The sequence below is a fragment of the Vipera berus genome, assembly GCF_964194415.1.
Source record: "Vipera berus genome assembly, chromosome: 2".
NCBI lineage: Eukaryota > Metazoa > Chordata > Lepidosauria > Squamata > Viperidae > Vipera > Vipera berus.
In genome coordinates this window covers 30588787-30611574 of record NC_138203.1, presented here as the reverse complement: position 1 = coordinate 30611574, position 22788 = coordinate 30588787, and the positions used below count along the sequence as shown (strand labels likewise).

The 22788-nt window shown below is 37.9% G+C and overlaps 2 protein-coding genes across 3 annotated transcripts in view; one reads left to right on the top strand and one right to left on the bottom strand.

The window, feature by feature from the left end:
* Positions 1-256: 256 nt before the first annotated feature.
* CD180 (CD180 molecule) lies at positions 257-14277 on the top strand (the record flags this gene model as incomplete). Its single annotated transcript, XM_081315568.1, has 3 exons — positions 257-346; positions 8756-8922; positions 10423-14277. 3 exons carry the CDS (start codon positions 257-259, stop codon positions 12137-12139), a joined length of 1974 nt encoding a protein of 657 aa, XP_081171694.1. The 3' UTR covers positions 12140-14277.
* A 2222-nt stretch (positions 14278-16499) lies between these two features.
* The window catches only part of MAST4 (microtubule associated serine/threonine kinase family member 4), a 102531-nt gene continuing 96242 nt past the window's right edge, over positions 16500-22788 (bottom strand). For both annotated transcript variants that reach the window (XM_081317116.1, XM_081317117.1), the window contains one exon: positions 16500-22699. In XM_081317116.1, coding sequence (XP_081173242.1) covers positions 18942-22699 — 3758 coding nt within the window. In that variant the 3' untranslated portion in view covers positions 16500-18941. The remainder of the gene's footprint in view (positions 22700-22788) is intronic.

The following is a 22788-nucleotide window of genomic DNA, read 5'->3' as shown; positions in this document are numbered from 1 at the left end:
TTCCAATAATTTATGGCAAGAATGGTTCAAATATTTAGGAGATAAACCGAAAGTAGAAAAACAGAGCAAGAGGAGGAACTGAAAAAAGTATGCTTAACATCCTTTGGGTGTTAAGAGGAAACAACATCTTTTTCAGGCACTCTTTGGCCTCTCTTGAAGCATTAGATTCAAAATGCCTTTTCTGAACCCCATGCTAGAAAATTATTTTTCATCCGTCTTCCATTACAGGCGTGTGGAGAATCTAATCAAACTCTTAATGGTTTGCTGCACATATTGCTGGCTTCTGATGGGGCTTTTAGGTCTTAGCTATGAAGTCTCCAAGCCTCTCAATCAGATGTGCACTGAGGTGAGTGATCACTTATTTGTCTTTCTATTGGGAGAAAAGTAGCTTCAAGAAAGAATCAATAATTAATTTGGGAACAGTGAATACTTGCATGCTAACATTGGGTCACTGAAGGGCTGAAAGTCCTCTGCTGGGTAAAACAGAAAAATATAGAGATAAATGCAGTGCCTTAGGAGCACATTTACTGGACAGAAAGCAAATTTGCTTCCCCCCCCCCCAAAAAAAATCAGGCTGATTTTGCACCCATTATTATAGCTAGTTGTGATTCTATTTTATTAGTTTCATATCCACAGTGATACATATTAGCTAGATAGAATCATGTGCCTGCTTAGAAGCAGATACCATTTTGAAATTCCCACATAGGCAGTTCAAGGCAATAAACAAGCAAGCAAGCAGGTTAAGGTGGTCTATCTCTTCTCTATTTGTGGCCAAGAACCTTAAAACTAATAGGACCAAGGGAGATTGGAGATCTGCTGTTTAAGACACCATGTGGAGTTTTCAGGCACCATTTGGAACTGGCATGTGCAGGGAACATTTGCCAAATGCTGCTGGACTAAGAGGGGCTAGGAGGAAAACAGACCATTGGCACTTTTTATCTACATGCACCAGGGGCTTTTGAACAGGTGCTTGGCTTTATAAGCAGTTTATATGCACCTCATTTCTGTACAACTAGACCTTGGGGTGTGATGTTTCTCACGGCACACTTACGCTCACTAACACAGACATCTTTTACAGCTGTTATGGAAAAGGCTAGCGGCCTCAGATTCCCTCAGGCTTTTTGAGTTGATCAAGTGATTGCTTTCTTGATATGTGCCCCCCCCCAAAAAAAAACAACCCAACCCAGGATGAAAAAAGTAAATGACTTGGCACATGTATGAATGGTGGTAAATGAAGTATCTTTCGGAAAGTTGTATATGCTTTAGTCCACTCACAGTTTGATCTTTCTTAACGGGTACTTCTTTGTCATGGAAGAACTCTACTACGTATAAACCTCTATTTCAACCATCTGAATGTACAGACTTTAAAACACTGATAATTGACAAACGTTAAAGTTGCAAGGTAATCAAGTAGCAGCCTCAGGAATGATCTTTTGTAAAAAGGGAGAAGGGCTTCGAAGTGCCCCACAAACTGAAGCCAGTGACTGTTGCTTTGAATGCTCCTGCAGTAATTGTCTGAATTATATAAAAAAAATGATTAGAATTTACTGGGGGCTATTTTGGACTATGACTCAGTGCGCCAACCTGGTCTAGATGTAAAGACCAAAATCCAGGGCCAGGAACAGACACTCTGTATCTTCCAGATTTGTTGTGCTACTCACAACAAAGATAAAGAACAGCAATATGGAAGACAACAGGTTTGTTTGGTGTTTATATCTTGCTGTAGTCAAAGTCAGCTCTCAGCAGTTTGCATAACTTAAACCAGGCAGAATTAAAATACCATTTATGATAAAAATGAATATAAACAGTCATAATAATTAAAACAAAATTAAAACCCCAAACTTCAATTACCGGTAATCATAAAATACAAGGAGAGTCTGGTCTAACCAGAATCGTCTTTGGAAGAGCTCTGTCTTTAGCATCTTCCTGAATGTACTTTGGAAAGGAGCCAGGCTAACCTCTACCTCCTTTTACTTCCTCAAAGTGGGTGACTAAGAATAATTTCTCTCAACATGACTAATATGTCAGGCAGATTCTGGGGGAAGTAATCAGTCCTGCACTTACCCATTTTTGTCCTTGGCTGCAGGAGCAGACAGTAACACTTGAAGGACAATGACATATCTGAAGGACATGTATACTTGATCAGCACCTAATCCAGTACAAGAATTAGATCCTAGGTCATCAGCCAAGTACCCTTCCTTTCTCTGTATTTTAAGAAAGTATCTATATACAGGGATTTGTATCAATTAGGTTTATACATGTTAGACATTAAATATTAATTTATTCTTTTAAGTTATATTACCATTTCCTACAACAAAGCTGAATTTACTCTCACATCAGCCTGTTAGAGAACACTGTATGATTTCACTTCCCATATTTTAATATTTTCTTTTTACTAGCCCAGAAAATGTTTCCCATAATAGTTGAGTAATCTGAAAAAAGTTTACCAATGAAACTTTGAATATAACTTATATGCAGGGCTTTTTTTCTCATAGAACGCTCAGAACGGAGTTCCGGCACCTTTTTTTGGATGGAACCTTGTAGGGTAGGCAAGGCGGGTTGTACGACATGTGTGAGTTCCGGCACCTTTTTTTTTTTTTTTTTACAAAAAAAGCACTGCTTATATGATAATACGAAGAGCCTGTTTTGAGGTGTTTTTATTCTTTTAGCTTTTCTATTTTGACTTGCACTGATATTTTCTCTTTTTTTGTGTGTGAAGACAGGCAACATTTTTTCCCCCAATCCTTCACTCACTAAACCAGGCAACTAGTCACTTAATGCAATTTCCCATCTACTTTCATCAGTTTGGCTTTCACTCATGAAGAAAACTTCAAGTCAAAACCCCAAAAGGAATTATAGATTAACAATCCTATTGCTCCTTCTTCACTAATTCCAGAACTCTTAAAGGTAAAGGTAGAGGTTCCCTCGCACATGCATGCTAGTTGTTTCCAAGTCTAGGGGCCGGTGCTCATCTCCGTTTCAAAGCCGAAGAGCCAGCGCTTGTCCGAGGACATCTCCATGGTCATGTGGCCAGCATGACTAGACGCCAAAGGCGCACCTTCCTACCGTAGTGGTCCCTATTTTTCTACTTGCATTTTTATGTGCTTTCGAACTGCTAGGTTGGCAGAAGCTGGGACGAGTAACAAGCGCTCACTCTGTTACCTGGCACTCAGGATTTGACCTGCCAAACTGCCGACCTTCTGATTGACAAGCTCAGCATCCTAACCCACTGAGCCACCCATACTAAGCTCCTAGGTATACTTAATTTATGATAGACTTCAATAGGGGAATATTTCAAAAAGTGCCAATTGTTTACATAAGTCATAAGGATCCATTCTCCAGCTTTTCCCATCTTTGAAGTACCCTGAAACATCTTTGTAATACATTGAGTACAATAGTGCTCTTAGGTTTTTATCTGGGGAATGTTCAATTCTGAAAAGTTAGTCACAACAACAGTTTGGTTGATATGGGTTTTATAGCAAAAATATCTAAACGAAGTATTAGCTGAGAAGATCTCTCTATTCCCCATACAAACTTGTTTTCAACAAATATGTTATGGCAGCTTAATTTATAATAATCTATACATATTGACTTAAACATTCCATGAAATCAGTTTGATCTGCTCCTAAATTCATAGCCTAAATAACATAGTAATACAAATATTTTTCCAGGTTGTTCTCATATTAAAAAAAACCCAAACAAGGAAGCAAAGCAGCTGAAGAACTACATTGACATCTAGATAGGAAATGTTTAGAGTCAATTTTATCATATTTATTTTCTAGGTTTTTTTTTCTTAGATACATGAATGAATCAATACGATATTACATTTCCTCAAATGTAATGAATATTACATTTCCCCAACAATTCAAAAATAGTTTAGACTGAGTAATTTTGAGAATATTGGAAACCTAGGAAGGAAGACCAGATCCCACCTAAAGAAAAGATAAGCAAGACATATTCTTTCTAATCCAGGATCATTGGTTCTGTCTGTTCTTCCATTGTGAATTCCTTCATTCCATCTCCTGTCCTCTAAACCTGCTGTGATGGCCTAGTGAATTTGCAACTTTCTGTGAGACCAGATTCTTTGGTGCAGAATGGGTGGCTGGGGCTGGCCCCAACAAAGTTACTGGAGAATAGTGATTCCTTACATTGTCATTTTCCATAGGATGCTAATATTCCAGGTGCTGTCTAAAATAGAGCAACAGTACTTATTTGTAGTAGGTCAAGTTGGCCTATACTACAGTATCTTTGTTGTTGTTAGTTGCGAAGTTGTGTCTGACCCATCACGACCCCTTGGACAACATTCCTCCAGGCCTTCCTGTCATCTACCATCTTCTGGAGTCCATTTAAGCTCATGCCTACTGCTTCAGTGACTCCATCCAGCCACCTCATTCTCTGTCGTCCTCTTCTTCTATTGCCCTCAATCTTTCCCACCATTAGGCTCTTCTCCAGTGAGTCCTTCCTTCTCATTAGGTGGCCAAAGTATTTGAGTTTCAACTTCAGGATCTGGCCTTCTAAAGAGCAGTCAGGGTTGATCTTCTCCATGACTGACAAGGGACTTGCAGGAGTCTTCTCCAGCACCATAGTTCAAAGGCTTCAATTCTTTGGTGCTCAGCCTTTCTTATGGTCCATCTTTCACAGTCATACATTGCAACTGGAAAGACCATAGCCTTGACTATATGCACTTTTGTGGGCAGGGTGATGTCTCTGCTTTTTAGTGTGCTGTCTAGATTTGCCATGGCTTTCCTCCCAAGGAGCAAGCATCTTTTAATTTCTTGGCTTCAGTCCTCATCTGTGGTGATCTTGGAGCCCAGGAAAATAAAATCTGTCACTACCTCCATTTCTTCCCCATCTATTTGCCAGGAATTGAGAGGGCCGGATGCCATGATCTTGGTTTTCTTAATGTTAAGTTTCAACCCAAGTTTTGCACTCTCCTTCACCTGCAACAAGAGGCTCTTTAGTTCCTCTTCACTTTCTGCCATTAGAGTGGTATCATCTGCATATCTTAGGTTGTTGATATTTCTCTCGGCAATCTTAATTCCAACTTTCGATTCATCTAGCCCTGCCTTTCTCATTATATGCTCTGCATATAAATTAAATAGGCAGGGTGACAGTATATAGCCTTGCCGGACTCCTTTCCCAATTTTGAACCAATCAGTGGTTCCATGTCCAGTTCTCACTGTTGCTTCTTGACTTGCATATAGGTTTCTCAACAGACAAATGAGATGGTCTGGTACTCCCATTTCTTTAAGAACTTTCCACAGTTTGTTGTGATTCACACAATCAAATGCTTTAGCATAGTCAATGAAGCAGACGTAGATGTCTTTCTGGAACTCCCTAGCTTTCTCCATGATCCAGGGTATGTTGGCAATTTAATCTCTAGTTCCTCTGCCTCTTCAAAATTCTGCCTGTTCTTCTGGTAGTTCTCGATCCACATACTGCTGGAGTCTAGCTTGTAGGATTTTAAGCATAACTTTACTATCATGTGAAATGAGTGCAATGCTGTGATAGTTTGAACATTTTTTTGGCACTGCCTTTCTTTGGAATTGGAATGTAAAGTGATCTTTTCCAATCCCGTGGCCACTGTTGAGTTTTCCAAATTTGCTGGCAAATTGAGTGTAGCACTTTTACTGCATTGTCTTTTAAGATTTTGAATAGCTCAGTTGGAATACTGTCACCTCCATTAGTTTTGTTGTTGCTCAGCTTTTCTAAGGCCCATTTCACTTCACATTCTAGGATGTCTGGCTCAAGGTCAGTGACCACCTCATCATGTTTATCAGGGACGTTAAGCTCATTGTTGTATAGTTCTTCTGTGTAATTTTGCCACCTCTTCTTAATCTCTTCTACCTCTGTTAGGTCCCTGCCATTTTGGTCCTTTATCATGCCCATTTTTGTATTAAATGTTCCCTTCATCTCTCCAGTTTTCTTGAAGAGATCTCTGCTCCTCCCTATTCTATTATTTTCTTTTATTTCTTTGCACTGTTCATTTAAGAAGGCATTCTTATCTCTTCTACCTATTCTCTGGAATTTTGCATTCAATTGTGTGTATCTTTCTTTTTCTTCCTTGCCTTTCGCTTCCCTCCTTTCCTCAGTTATTTGCAAAGCTTCCTCAGACAGCCATTTTGCTTTCTTGCATTTCTTTTTCTTTGGGATGGTTTTAGTTGCTAACTCTTGTACAATGTTGCGAACCTCCATCCATAGTTCTTCAGGCACTCTGTCTATCAGATCTAATTCCTTAAATCTGTCACTTCTACTGTATATTCATCAGGGATATGATTTAGTTCATACCTGAGTGGCCTAGTGCTTTTCCCTACTTTCTTCAGTTTAAGCCTAAATTTTGCAATGAGAAGCTCATGGTCTGAGCCACAGTCAGCTCTGGGTCTTGTTTTTACTGACTGTATAGAGCTTCTCCATCTTTGGCTGCAGAGCACATAGTAAATATGATTTCTGTGTTGGCCATCTGGTGATGTCCATGTGTAGAGCTGTCTCTTGGGTTGTTGGAAAAGAGTGTTTGCTATGACCATCGTATTCTCTTAACAAAATTCTGTCAGCCTGTGCCCTGCTTCATTTTGTACTCCAAGGCCAAACTTGCCTGTTATTCTGGTTATCTTTTGGCTTCCTACTTTAACATTCCAATCCCCCATGTTGATAAGGACATCATTTTTTGGTGTTAGTTGTATAAGGTGCTCTAGGGCTTCATAGAACTGGTCAATTTCATCCTCTTCAGCACCTGTGGTTGGGGCATAGACTTGGACTACTGTGATATTGAATGGTTTGCCTTGGATTCAAACTGAGATCATTCTGTCATTTTGAGGATTGTATCCCAGTATTGCTTTTCCTAATCTTTTATTGACTATGAAGGCTACTCCATTTCTTCTGAGGGATTCTTGCCCGCAGTAGTATACCTGATGGTCATCTGAATTCCTGTCCATTTTAGTTTGCTGATACCTAAGATGTCGATGTTCAGTCTTTTTCATCTCTTTTTTGACCACATCCAGCTTGCCTTGATTTGTGGATCTTACATTCCAGGTTCCTATGGAGAATAAATCTACAGCATCAGACTTTCCTTTCACCACCAGATAGATCCACAGCTGAGCATCCTTACGGCTTTGACCCAGTTGCTTCATTCTTTCTGGCGCTACTAGTACTAGCCCTCTGCTCTTCCCCAGTAGAATATTGGATGCCTTCTGACCTGAAGGGCTCATCTTCCAGCGTCATATCTTTTTGCCTTTTGGTACTGTCCATGGGGTTTTCATGGCAAAGATACTGGAATGGGTTGCCATTTCCTTCTCTAGTGGATCACGTTTTGTCAGAACTCTCTGCTATGACCTGTCCATCTTGGGTGGCCCTGCATGGCATAGCTCATAGCTTCATTGAATTACACAAACCCCTTCACTACAACAAGGCAGTAATCCATGAAGAGAACTATAGTAACTAGATAAGATATTTTGAATGGAAAGAAATTAAAACTATTAAAAATGCTTTGTAGAAACAAGGGTCTTTGGTTATGCTCTTTCTGTTCACTTTCTAATGATATTTCTAATTGTTCTCTTCTTGACAGGAAAATTATATCCTAGCTGAAGAAAATTGTGTTCTGTGATTATTGTATTTAGTAACATTTTCTCCAAGATTTTGAGAAATTCACACTAGAATTGAATGCAGTGTGTTTTACTTACATATTTATTTATTGTGCAACATGGCAGAGAATCCCATCTGCAGTTATAATATTTTGAGAAATATTGTCAAGGTCATGTATGCATTATATAGTCATAATTTTTCAATCATTTATCATTTGTTGAACTGTAAACGTATTGTGAACTCTGCATTAAAAATGAATAGAAAGCTTGTATGTGAGATTAGTATTTCACACTGAGCATTGTACACTAGACACTATCAAAAACCCCTGTAAGCCATATGTCAACAGTATATGAAATCATGAACTTTCAATATCAATCATTTGGTTGTTGTTTTTCCTGTAATAGTGATTTTTTTAAAATTGTCCATTATATGGCAGCAGCAACAGACAAATGGTAGTATATACATTTTAGTGAAGTGTCAATAACAAGGAAAATACTGTTAGCATTAATTTTTAAAAGAAATGTTAAACAGAGGGACAAAATCTTATTTTCTGACCCTTTTTATTCATTCCAAAAGGTGCATAATTTGGTGTAACCTTTATAATTTGCCCTTCCTCCACAGAGGTAATGAAAGTTTACATCAGATTCCTAGCAGTGTCATTTCTAATGATAGCTCAGTTTTGTCCCTGATAGAGATTTTTAAAAAGAGTGCGGGTCAGGTTTCTGATTTGTTGTGTTAGCATATTTAGCTACATGTTGGCATATTTACTTAAAATACAATAGTTTCATTAAAAACATAAAACTGGAGAGATACACATAATACATTCACATATATCAGTAGTCCTCAATTTACAGCAATTGTTTAAATGACTTTCAAATTTACAAGGGCACTGAAAAAGTGACTAATAACCAGTCTTCACTCTTAAGACCATTCCAGTATCTCCAAAGTCATATAATCAAATTTTGGGCGCTTGGCAAACAGCATGTATTTATGATGGTTGTAACATACAGAGCCCCTGGGATTGTCATTTGCAACTTTCATAGAGAGCTTCTGACAGGCAAAGTCAATGGGGAAACCAGTTTCACTTAACAATGAAACTGAAATTCTGGGCTCAGTTGTCAAGGATTACCTACAGTGATATACTGCATGTATCTAACTTGATATATAATTTTTTCAGTTTTTTATTAATACAAGCTACAGTTGCGAAGGTTTAGGATTGAGAGAGATTCCAGAACAACTGCCTTTCACTACCGAAGTTCTTGATTTCAGCTTCAACTTCCTATATCTGCTTCAGCAATCAACATTCAGCAGGCTGAAGGCCCTGGTGCACCTGGACCTAACAAGGTAGATACGTTGGTTGAATTTTTATACTGCCCAGTTGCAGAATGATCTGGGATGTTTACAAAGTTAAAACAAACAAAAAGAATAACATAACATCCTTTGATACCACCTCCATTTAAAAGCATTCACTCAAATGCTCAGTCAAGACCTAGAAAAACTGGTTTTAAAGAATTTCTTGAGAGCGGACAAGGTGGAGGGCATATGAATTTTCCATGGGAAGCTATTGCAATAGACAGTTGTGCAACAGAGAGAGTTCAGTGTTGCTGCATAACATTACTTGCCTGACAGGACCTGAAGCAAGCTGACTTTATTGAAGCACACAGGCTGGGCAGACACACTGAGAAATAGACTTAGATTCTGTCTTCCCTTCAAAATTTCAAGATGGTTCACATGACTATTCTTCTCCACCGTTTTATCTTCACAATATCTCTGTGAGGTAGACCGACCTGAGAGAAAATGGCTGAGTAAAAATTTCTTTGTGAACCATGATAGTTAAATATGGAATTGAACTCAAGTCTGCTGGGACCTATTACAACACTACAGGTAGTGCTTAAGTTACAACAGTTCGCTTAGTGACAGTTTGAAGTTACAATGGCACTGGCAAAAAGTGACTTATGATCATTTTTCACATGTGATTTGCACTTGAATACTTGACAACTCATTCATATTTCTGACTGTTGCTGTGTCCCAAGGTCATGTGATCACCTTTTGTGACCTTCTGACAAGCAAAGTCAATGGGAAAGCCAGATTCACTTAACAACAGTGTTACTAATTTAACAACTGCAGTGGTTCACTTAACAAATGTGGCAAAAAAAATTGGTAAATGGAGCAAAACTCACTTAACAAATTTCTCACAATATAAATTTGGATACAATTGTGTTTGTAAGCCAAGGGCTATCTGTACTCTGATTTTTTTCCATATCTCTTTTTATGCTCTCAGTTTTTTTCATATATTGCTGTTGTGGATGAAGTTCTAAAAGTCTCAAAAATAGTTGCAATAATCTTCAAAAATTAGAGTTTTAGAAAACATGAAAACTTGCAGTTGTTTGGTAATAAAGGCATTGGTTCTGTATGTGTACATTTAAGTGCACTTGTCAATAAGGCAGCTTTTATTTCTTGTAATATTTGACATCAGCTTTAAAATATTACCAGAACTTGTCCTGTACTTTCATGTGGAAATTTTATTTCCTACAGTTTTTTTTTCAAGGATTCACTCAAGAAAATAAATTTGAATAAATCTTAATCAGAGTTTGCAAGCTTGTAACACTCCTTCTGAACTTGTAATTGATAGGTATTTGTCTTGTTTAAAGAGACAAATCATGATGTGCTTTGATAACCATCTAAAATCTGTTAATGTTGATTGGATCCCTAAATTTATTGAAAAATGAAATGTTTCATTTAACTACCTAGTTACCTAATGATCTCCTGAAACAAAAATAAGGCATATATTTCAATTACAGTTGTACTTTGTTTTTAATACCAGATTTTGTTTTCTTTTAAAAGGTGTCAGATTAATTGGGTATATGAAGGCACTTTCGAAAGCAATATTTTCCTGGAAACTGTAGTCTTTACTGGAAATAATCTTCTCTTTCTGGCCTCAACAGCGTTTATGGGTCCACAGTGTCTGAAGCATCTTGATCTAACCCAAACAGGGATCACTACATTAGCATTTATCCCAATGCAGGACCTACACAACATAGAAACACTGTTACTAGGAAGCAACCATATCCAAACATTGGAGCTGCTATCAGATTTTCCAACTAGAAAGCTGAAATACCTGGATTTACAGATGAACAGTATACAAACAATATCAATTAGAGACATAGAGGCATTAAAACTAGCTAACAATCTGACTCTTAATCTTAGGGACAATAAGATCATGCACATAGAGCCCAAGGCTTTTAATTCATTTTCCTTCTACAGTTTGGACTTTGGCAGTTGTAGTAATATTTCAGTGATATTGGATGGATTGCAAGGTGTCAGCACTGCTATCCTTTGGCTGGGCACTTTTTTGGGTGTACACAACCGTCCTATTCAAGAGAGCACATTGCAAGGCATATGCAACATCTCTGTAGACTATCTCACTCTACAATATCACTCTTTCCTAGAACCTTCTGGTGACACTTTCCAATGTTTGTCCAAACTGAAAAGATTGGACTTGACCCATACCTCCCTTTCTAAGCTACAGAGTCTTCCTCAGATGAATTTACTGAAAGAATTAAATCTCAATCGGAATTACTTTTCGAATCTCTGTGACATCCACTTTTCTGTTTTCCCTTCTCTTACCCATCTCTATATCCAGCAGAATCATAAAGCCATGGAGTTGGGTTTTGGATGTTTGGAATCCTTGTCAAAGCTTCAACACCTTGATTTGAGTGGGAGTCACATACAAAGCCTAGACTGCTGCAGCAACCAACTTCATGGCCTGATTGGCTTGCAACACCTCAATTTAAGTCACAATTACAAACTTTCATTTCACAACACAACATTTAATGAATGTTCTAACTTGAAAGTTCTTGATCTCTCTTTTACACGTATTATCATCAATAATTCTCAAGGCCCATTCCACAATCTACATTCTTTGCAGATGCTTAACCTTTCTTTCTCTCATATTGATACAAGCAAGCAGAATATTTTGCAAGGTCTAAGCAGCCTGCTTGTCTTAAATATGAATGGAAATACCTTTAAATCTGGCACCATTTTCAATGACAACTTTTTTCAGAAAGCAACCAATCTAAAGGTATTAACCTTAGCTTCTTGCCAATTAATAGCTATAGAAGCTAAAGCATTTTCTGCCCTCAGCAAGTTAAAACATGTGGATCTGCATCATAACAATCTTACTGCATTCTGTTCAGATGTGTTTTCCAATCTCAGGAACATTTATCTCAATTTTGCCAATAATAGGATCCATATTATCCCACATGATTTGTTGACTCGAATATCTGGCCAGAGTATAATCAATTTAAGTTACAATCCACTGGAATGCACCTGTTCTAATATTGGACTATTAACTTGGTACAAGGAAAACATAGATAAAATTGAAGATTCTGAACAGACCTTGTGCGCTGAGCCCAAATCACTAAGCAGTACTAAGCTTTTCTCTATAAATCTGTCCTGTGGATATAGCAGTGCACAAATAGCATTGATTACTCTTGTTGTGATAATAGTAATTGTAGTGACCTTCATTTTGATCATTTATGCTTTAAAGAAAAAATATTAGCAGATAGAAGCTTTTGAGAGAAAGTAAGTATGTAGGAATTTTTTTAAAATGTAGGAATATATTTCTTAATAGAAAGGCATTTTTTAAACATCAATAAGTGTTTCTTTTCCTTCTTATATCAATATTACATCAGTTAATTCTGACAACATAGATTAGAGAAAATGATTGCAAAGGAGGGAAATCAGTGTGCGTTGTTTAGTATTGCATTTTCCAAATGTTTATTCCTAATTTCATTCTCTCAATGTGTTAGGTTATAACAGGATACCCCAAGCTCTCATTGTTGTGGCAGGTAGGAGAAGAACAGAGTAATGTAATATTCTAGAAAACAGGAGAGAACTCAATTTTCCAATTGATTTAATGATGTAAAAATATCAAGATTACATGCCCTTCATCCTCCCCTTTTCCTCTGAAACCTTTTTTTACTCATTAGTACAGTGATACCAAACCTATGACATGCATGTCAAAGGTGGCACACCATGACATTTTTGGTGATACGCCAATGTTCACCATCACCCAACAACACTAATCTTGAAAGCACACAGTTTTCACACAATTTTTAGAGGCTATGGAGACTGTGCTTTTGTGTAGCCCTACACCCTCCAAAAATGAATTTGTTTTACTTATATTTCATTTTTGTAATTATATGACATTTATTTATATAAAATACAGCACCACACAATTGGACTGTATTTTTTAAAATAAATATGTAGAAAATTATTTCTTTTTTGTTCGGGGATGGGGATAGTGGTAACACACCAGCAGAGTCAAGTTAGTCATTTTCCAAATTTTTGGTATGCCAAGCTCCAAAGTTTCACTATAATATATAAAAGTTACTTACGGTATTTTCCCCCAAGCCCTGTAAAGGGTTTAATACCAATATGTTAATATTCCAGAACATACACTTTTTTTTACACTGGTGGTTTTATGACGTTTGTTTCTTCCTCTAAATAAAGATGAAGTATACCTTATACCAGTGATGGCGAACCTTTCAGAGACCGAGTGCCCAAACTGCAACCAAAACCCGCTTATGTATCGATGGGTGTTGGGTAGGCGTGGCCCAATGGGTGGGTGTGGCCCATTGGGTGGGCATGACCCATTGGGTGAGTATGGCCAATTGTGTGGGCATGGCCCATTGGGTGGGCATGGCTGCAGTGGTAATGGCAGACTGGGTGGGACTAAAAAGTTCAATCAATCAATTCCAACTTTGCGGGATCTTTTTTTCCCGCGAGAAGTTGAAATTGTTTGATTGATTGAACCTTTTTTCTTTGGCACACGGTGGTGGGGGCCTAAAGCGAAAAGGTTTTATAAAATCCAGATGAAGGCCTAGGACTGGGGTGATGGTATGCGTGCCCAGAGAGGGCTCTGCATGCCACCTGTGCCACAGGTTCGCCATCACGGCCTTATACCTTCTATTACATTTCATAAAATGTAAACATATTTTACCTGTAATTCTAAAGCATAGTATAGCTTCAGTGACTGAGCCTACAGTTCTGTCCTTTTTGTACTCTATTTTCTAGAACAGGGTTCCCAACCTTTCTGGCTTTGTGGACTGGCAGTGGTGGTGGCAGCGGCAAGCGGGTAGGGGATGTTTTGCGTTTGTGCCCACCACTTACACCAATGGAGCTTTGCACCCTTGTCAGCCACTTGCGCAGCCCAGTTCCCAACAGGCCATGGCCAGGGACGGGGACTCTTGTTCTAGAGTAACCTTAAGGATATTGGTCATGATGGATTTTCTTTTCTTTTATTATGATTTGCTAGTCTGTGTGAACTTAGACATTAGAGAAGCATACAGTTAGAGGTTCTGATCTTGGTTCATGTCTGCATATTATAATTGCATTTTTACTGCTAAAAATGACAGACTATAATTGAAAATCAATATGTTTTATCATCAAGATTCATGAACACAGCCCAAAAATGTTTGATTAATATATATAGGGCTACTGAGACATGGTGGCACAGCGGTTAGAATGCAGTATTGCAGGCTGATTCATTCCTCACTGCCAGGAGTTCGAGAATAGAATAGAATAGAATAGAATAGAATAGAATAGAATAGAATAGAATAGAATAGAATAGAATAGAATAGAATAGAATAGAATAGAATAGAATAGAATAGGAGAGGAGAGGAGAGGAGAGGAGAGGAGAGGAGAGGAGAGGAGAGGAGAGGAGAGGAGAGGAGAGGAGAGGAGAGGAGAGGAGAGGAGAGAAGAGATAGAAGGAACCTTGGAAGTCTTCTAGTCCAGCCTCTGCTTGAGGAGAACCCATACTGTTCTAGTCTTAAAAAATCTCCAGTGAGGAGAGGGGTAAGCTGTTCCACTGATTGATTGTTATCATTGTCAGGAAGTTTCTCCTTAATTCCAGGTTGCTTCTCTCTTTGATCAGTTCCAACCATTGTTTCTCGTCCTTCCCTCTGGTGCTCTGGTGAACAACCTGACACCCTCTGCCTTGTAGAACTCCCTCAGATACCCCAAAACTGCTATCCTGTCTCCCCTATTTCTTCTTTTCTTTAGACTAGTCAAACCCAAGTCTCACAGCCATTCTTCATATGTTTTAGCCTCCAGGCCTTTGAACATCTTAGTTGCTCCTCTGATTTTTTTTCAAAACTCTCAACATCTTTTTTGTGATATGGTGACCAAAATTGGCTGCAGTATTCCAGGTCTGGTCTTACTAGGGCTTTGTAAAGCAGTACTAGTACTTCATGTGATCTTGATTCTATGCCTCTCTTTATACAATGCAGGATTGTATTAACTTTTTTGGTTGCTGCTGCACACTGTTGGCTCATAGTCAAGTGATCGTCCACTAGGACTCCAAGATCCCTCTCACAATTGAGTACCACCTATACTATACCTGTGCATTTAGTTTTTCTTGTCTAATGTAGAACCTTACTTATTGAAGTGTATAAATTGTTTCACTAAGCTGTGTGGTATTTTCATCAAAATGTTCTAATTCAAAATAAAATTGTGTTAATTAGAGAAACATTGTTATTGACAAAATGTATTACCTTTAATGGAAACATTGTAAAATAATTAAATGTACTATTTAGAACACGGGTGTCAAACTCGATCGTGTCGTGTGATATATTGTGAAGTATCGTGACATTTTTTGCTTTTGCAGAGTTGGGATGGGCGTGGCCTGTGTGACGCATCCGGCCTACAGGCCGCCAGTTTGACATCCCTGGTTTAGAATATTATGTGGGGATATAGAACAGAGTTGTATTTAATAATCCATAAACACTTTTGTATTCATGGAGTTTATAAGCATGTTCAAATGAGTAGTTATTTTTCTTTAGATACATCCATTGCTAGTACATTTGATGGGCTTACCTACTCAGCGACATTTTGTCAGTGTTCATTACACCTACACATATTGGGATATGGCAAACATGCCATTAGATCATTCCATCCACTCAAAATACTTTACTCCATAAACCTTTAGTCAATGATCATGATACAATATTGGTTAATTAATTGATCTATTTTCTATAAAAAAAGTCAGTGGTGGAAAATATGTTTGTAGCCCAATAAAGGCCTAAAATAATCTCTCATAAAATGCTATTGATACTTCCAGAGTTAGAATAGAGTTATTTGGGAATAATTTATTTTTTTTCTGAATAATTAGATGCCAATGGAATGTGCCTTTCTTCTATAATATGTAAAACATTTCTTCTGGAAATCTACTTTATGACCTAAAGTCTACAAAGTTGTACAAATCTGTAACCCAGGGAACTACACTATTTGAAAACCAGCTACTGTAGCTTCCACTTGGATGATCCCTGGCATTCTTTCCAACTATCTTGTGCTGTATTATTATCTATTCCATGGTCACAATGATGGATTAAAAAGGATCCTCAATTTTCTTCACATACCTGTATCAATTTCTCACTTCCAGAAAATGTCGTAAGTCAGAATGGATGTGCTGGCATGTTTACATCTTTACACAGGACATTGGACAAAGTGAGCATATAACATATAAAGTCATAAATAAAGTCTTTGTGTACTGAAAAACACTCTTAATTTGATTGTTGAACCTCTCATATATGTGCTTTCAAGTTTAGTGGAAATGTTGCTGTTTGTTCCTCTTTCTTATATCTTTATAAAGATTTACTTTTTTATTTTTATTCTCAATTTACAACCCACTAAGTCTATGATCAACAATCTTTCTTCTGTCACTCCTTCATTTCACTGAAGAATGAATCATATTTTGTTTCCAAGTGACAGAATGTTTACTAACTCTCTTTCCGTTTCTTATAGCCTTCTCCACATAATTCACATGAAGCTCTGGTGCACTTTGTACTTATCAATATAACAAAAAATATTTCATGCACATTCTTGTTCTATTAAATCCTGAATATTTAGAATTTAGTATTTTAGAATTCAATAAAGCCAGTTCAAGAAATAAACTCAGATTTCTTTCATGCCCTTTTTTATTTCAATATTTTCCAACTTTCCAAGTATAAATATTTGCATTTAATAGGCAATTTGTATGACAATCATGGGGATCTCTTAAAGAAAAAAAAGAGACTGCAAACACTTTATTGCAGAAATCCTAATCATTTTTTTATATAATTTGATAATTAACAGTAGAGGATACTACAAATGGACATTATAATATACAGCCACACAAAGACTTACAAGTAATACACAATTCAGAGGACCTCTAACAGTTCACTTTAAGGTAAACGTTAATGAACAAGGAATTACATGAATGCGAACTCAAGTGCTACCATATTTTCAAAATGAGGGGAAATATTTGGCAAAAGTGATAAAGCACTATATACAAAATATACATTAAAAGATACATTTGTAAACAAGATAGCTAAATGTGCTTTAAAGAAAAAAAGTGAAAGGGTTTTCTCCCCCCAGTACAAGTAACTGTAAACTATGAAGTACTTCCCAGAGAGCGACATTTTGATTTGGGGGCACATTTGCATTCGGTTTTATTCCCAAAGCACGGATTCAGACTATAAATGACAGGAATACCTGAAAAGTATTTCTCCTTCTCTGCTTGTTTTAAATAATTCACGAGTGGCAAATGGATATACTACCACTCGATGGACATTTAGAAACTGACTGCTGATACAATTTTCTGAGGCTTATAAATATATGAACAAATCCCACCTGGTTTATTTCTTCCCCAGAGAAATGAATTTAGCACACTCGTAAAGATCTTATAAACAGTCAGTTTATAATTAGGTTATGCTTGGTTGTCTGTAGCTAGCAAACAGGAAAAATGCCCTGGAGGAGACTCAGCATTAAATGGACTTCTATAAGGTTATATAAAAAGGAAGAAAAATTAATGAATTCTCTTTTCATTTTAACATTCTCGTCTATCATAACCTTTGAGGTTTTTATTTAAGTTTCCAGCCAAATCAAGTTTCCTTCAAATGTCATCCATTTAAACTTATTTCATGAATCATGAAATTAAAGTAAGGCTTAGGAACACTAAACAAAACATGCTCACATTCTAGCCCCAAATAGCTCCAACATGTTCTCCCCTTTTAATCTAAAAATGTTTTTTTTTCTTATTTTAAAAAAATTAACTTCTTTTCTATACAAATAAATATCATGCTATGAAATGTTTACAGATACTTAATATACTTCAACCAGAATGTGAATCCTAGCATCACTTGCAAAAAAACAGCAAGTTTAATCTACAATGTAAGGCCCCAGCTAAGTATTTAAATGTTATCAGGTACTGAATATATTATCTAGATAAAATGATGGACAATACATCCCTTCACCACTTTTGTCATAAAACTGCAAAGAAAACTGAACCACTAAATGACCAAATATACCTGTCATGATAGCGAAGATGAGATGTAGTCCTAAGAGATTTGCTTCTACATAAGTGTCATATCAGAAAGGCCAAACTATAGTTAATATGACCTGAATAAAGATGAGTATGCTTAGCATGCCATGAAGAAAAAGGAACATGTGGATATTTCCTTTTATTCAAAAACTGTCTTCTAACAAGGAAGTTTTATGTGAGAATAGAAGCTCTGTTTCCTAACACCAACACTGAATAAAGACAATCACTGTGCATTAAAGAACTGCAGTTTGTTCATTTAAGCCATTGTTTCTCGAACTTTAGAACTTTAAGATGGGTGGACTTGCGACTCCCAGAATTTTCCAGCAAGCATGGGTGGCTAGGGAATTCTGGGAGCTGAAGTCCACACATTTTAAAGTTACCAGGTTTAAGAGGCACTGGTTCAAATGAGTAAGTCTAGCTCACCTGTAGATCTTAAAACTATGCAGCTAAATTTATTAGAAAGCACTAGATTTTGATGTTCTTAAGATTTTTATAGTGGGTGTACAATTCTGAACAAGAAAAAAAACTTTCTATTTTCATCCTCCCATCAGAGCAATACATTTGTGGGATCACTTTAGGTTTAGTCCTAAGCTTTAGCAATTTTGTTTCTTCTTTCGATTATGGCAAATTGGTGGCAAAGCAACTCTTAAAAAAGAGTAAATAATACAATCAGCAGCAATTGGATACTGTAAATCAAAACAAACACACAAAGTATTTACAACTTGCCATGACCAGCCGCAACCCCAGGCCCACTTTACCTCAAGTCTCTCAACTTGTAAAAGTATTTCTATACAAATACCATATGCCAACAGTTTAACCGGTAACATTTGGGAAGACATTTATGAAAGGGGAATAAAACTCGAGTCTTTCTTTACAGACTGCTTAAGTGGCACACTTTTTTCTAGCAGAAAATACTACACAGTGCTGATTTTTGGGAAGAAAAAAAAAAGACAAGGAACTAGATTTTCATCCAAGATGTCCTATTTGGAAGCGATTACTAAGAGCTCTTTTTGTGAGGGCTGTGTCTTGAGGAGTCTTTTCCTCGTTTTTGCCGGGAAGAATCTTTGTCCAATAAAAGTGCATTGAGAGAGTCATTTGTAGTCCCTGACTTTGGCAAATCTTTACCTACATTCTGTTTTCTTATAGCAGAAGACTGAGGCAGACTGGGGTCTCTTCCTTTTATGTCCATAGTGCTAGCAGAGTGAGACCTCTCCTGACCTCTGGGCTTTCCCCCCAAATCTGAAGTAAGAATTTGCTCTTCTTTAGGGGGTGAAGTACAGTGAAAGTTCAATAGCGAGACAGTTTCTGTTCTGCTATCTGCCAAGGAGGAAAAGCTGCTTTGCTTTTTGACTTCCTTGCAGCTCGGTTCAAGGGTCGATGCTGCTGATAGCACTTTAGCCTTTGAGGAAGTCAAAACAGGGGCTTTCTGTCTAGGTTCTGGGCAGCTGAATGGGCCATCCAGCTGCTTTGTAGTGTTTCCAACCGCGCGACATGAATTCTGCAATGTGGTCAAGGAGGAATGTTTTGTTGGATTGGTTTTACTCCCTTCTGCCAGTTGCTTTGGATTTGTGTATCCTTTTCCTTTAGAGTCCTGAAAGTTCTTGTTACCCATGGCTGGCTTTTCCACAGCTTTTCCTCTGGCATCACAAGCAGAAACAGAGAGGCTGGAATCCAATTTCCTGCTATCACTTTGAAAATAAAGTGCTTCAGTACATTTCCTTCCTTCAGGTTGTTTTTCTGGAGAAACTGTTGGGTTACCTGAATCCCTATCTTCCTCTTTGTTCAGCAAGGGACACTCTTTTGCAATGGATACCTTTGGCTTGTTCCGTAGATGGAATGGCTTTCGATCAGCTGGATCTCCTAAGCTTGCTGTCTCTTCCTTCTGAAAAGGCTTTGTATTCTCTGTTCCCTGGCTTTTACTAAAAGGTTTAAGCTGATTTTCAGCAAAGGTTCTGTTGAGTTGAACTGGTGTTTCTGATTCACGTTCTATAACTAAATTCTGTTCTGTCTGTACCTGTCCATTATTTAGCTTTCTCTGAGAGCTTGAAGAATGTGAGAAAGAATCCAAAGTGATCTTAAATATGTTTTTCCCCTCCTTTCGAGAACCAGCCATTCCCAGTACACCGTTTTCTTTTTCTTTTACCTGTGTAGCTAATGGTCTATGTGCAAATTTTTCAGAATGTTTTAATTTAGAGGAGCAAGCGTCAAGAACCTGCTTTGGTTTGACAGTGCTGTTCTCCACAGCAGGCCAGAGAGTTTCTTGATTGCTATAACACATAGGAACATCTGCTGCAGATGGTCTGTTGAATGGTTCTTTTACTGCAGGAACATCAGAATTGCTACTTTGTGGCTTAGAAGCAAAATTAGGTTCCTTATCAGCAGTTGGAGGCTGTGTGTTTTTGGATTGCCTCTGCTCTTTTGATCCCAGGTCTCGAGGCTTATCCTTTTGCACAGTTGCAGCCACCATTGTTTTTTCTATTTTAACTGAACTGAAACACTTTGGGGAAAGCAAAGCATTAGTTTTCACTTTAGGCATGCCAAACTCATTTCCTGAAAATTCTCCAGTGATGTTTTCATCTTCCTTTGCAGGCTGTTTAAGCATATCTTTGATGTCTTTGGACTTCATCTTGGAATTTGATGCCTGTACTTTTGTTGTACCGCATGCATGTAAATGAGCAGTTGTATCCAAAGTATACCTTTGACTGTGCTTAGAGTCTTGATTCGAAACCAAATCAGGAATGAGGTTCTTCACTGAGGAATCTGCAGTCCTCTCATCATCAGTCTGTTCGGTTTTCATGTGGCTCTCCAATACTTCTTTAACGTGCTTCTTCTCTTTTCGTTTGCCTTTTTCAGTATTCCCTTGTCCTTGAGTAGCTCTGCAAGTTACCAAACCAGAATTCAGATTCTGGAAGCCATTAGATTTCATATTGTTTGCGCTAACCTGGTTTGTCTCTTCTTTTTGACAGATCTGCCTTACAGAGGAGTCATCATTAGCACCGAAACTAGAGAGTGATTTTCTTGACTGCTGTTCAATCATCACAGATGCTGCAATTGAATGCTGTGTATTTTTATTAGGCTTTGAGCTCTGCAGCTCTAGAAGATCAGATTTGTATGGTCTGGATTGTTGGATAGTTGGTAGCACCTTCTGAGATAATGGCTCAACTTTCAGGCTGTTGTCACACTGGGGGAGTTCATCATTTTTAATACTATGCTCACCTTGGAATGCACATGAAGACACATCTGACTTTGAAGCCTGTGGCCCTGAAAGTAGAGCAATATCTAATGTACCTTCAATTGGTTTCAAGCAAGAAATAGATCTTCCTTCTAACTTGTAATCTGAAGAACTCTTCCAGGCCAATGATTCTGTGGAGATCAGGGCTGATTTCTCCATGCCAGGTTCTGCTCTGCTGTTCAAGGTTTTGAGGGGAACAAAAGGAATAGAACTAATCTGAGCAGCATGAGCATTGCTAAGAAATGATGGGCTTTCAGCAAGTGAATTGGAACTCTGCACAATATTTATAGGCTTAGTTGAATTAAGCTGTTGGCACTCAAGCATGCTTGTTGCCAATTTGGGCTTTAGTACAGGACTGGAACTGTCATCACTTTCTTCGGAAGATATTTTCTTTCGAAAATAATCTATATTTGCAAGTTTACTATCTAATCTTTCAAATTTGACAAATTCTTTTGTTGATGCATTTTTATCTACATTTCCCTCTTTTCCATTTGCCAGCTTCTCGGATGAGTGAGGCAGAACATCTAGCAACATGCATGGAGGGGAAAGTCTTTTGAAATCATAAGGCAAATGACTAAGTTCATTAAGTGCAGGGCTATGACATGACACACATGCATCTGAAGCATTGTATTCATTGGACTTCAGGTTTGTATTCTTCTGAAGACTATCTTTCAGTATGCCACCTGTTGACTGTGTCTCCAAAGCTGTACTTTTAACTTCAGAGTGATTTGATCTTTCCAAAGCTTTTTTAAACACCTTTTTGCTATCCTTGTCATCCAGGCATGAGATAATAGTGTTTTCTGATTCACCGCAAAGTTCATGTACGGTACTTGCTTTCTGCAAATAGTCTTGTTTTTCTGCCAGATCTTGCTTTTTCACAACTATCTTGAACTTTAATTTTTCTCTATCCAGTTCATCGACAGATTCTTGCCTGCCCAGTTTCCTGGAAAGGGGGCGTTTTAAACAACCTTGTTCTGCAGGCCTCACTCGTGTGACCGAAGGAGATTCCAATGCATTCTCCTCCAGACTCTGAAGAATTATATCACGCTGGGATGCTTCTCTATTCACCTCTTCCTGAGTTACTTCTAAGCTGTGTTTGCGTGAGCATAAGTGTTTCTTATCCGTGCCATAAGAAGGGGCAAGTTTTTCTTCTGACTGAACCCTTTTGAGCAGTGGGGATCTTGGTGGCTCTGCACTCTTAGGTCTGACAATATGTCTTACAATAGTGGGAGGAGAATGCATTTTACTGGGAAAAGCCTGAGTTATTTTTCCATTTCCTATTGAATGACCCAGTAAGGGGGATGGAGATCGCTGAGGAGAGGTTGGCTGAGGTGTTGGAGATGGAGTCCTTGCCAATGGTGAAAGGGGAATATTGCCAGCTGATTTGCGTCTTCCAGATCTGTATCTTGATCCTCCAAGCTTGGGTCCTAAACCATGGAGTGTGCTGGGTCTAATATGTCCTGAGCCAGCTGGAGAATTGGGTGCACTTGAACTTGGAGAACTGCTTTGAGAAGAATTTGTTCCTAGGAGAAAAAACAATAACAAATGAAACATTATCAAGGTCTTCATTTCAATATTTAGAAGCTATCATAGAACACATTATTTTCATAGA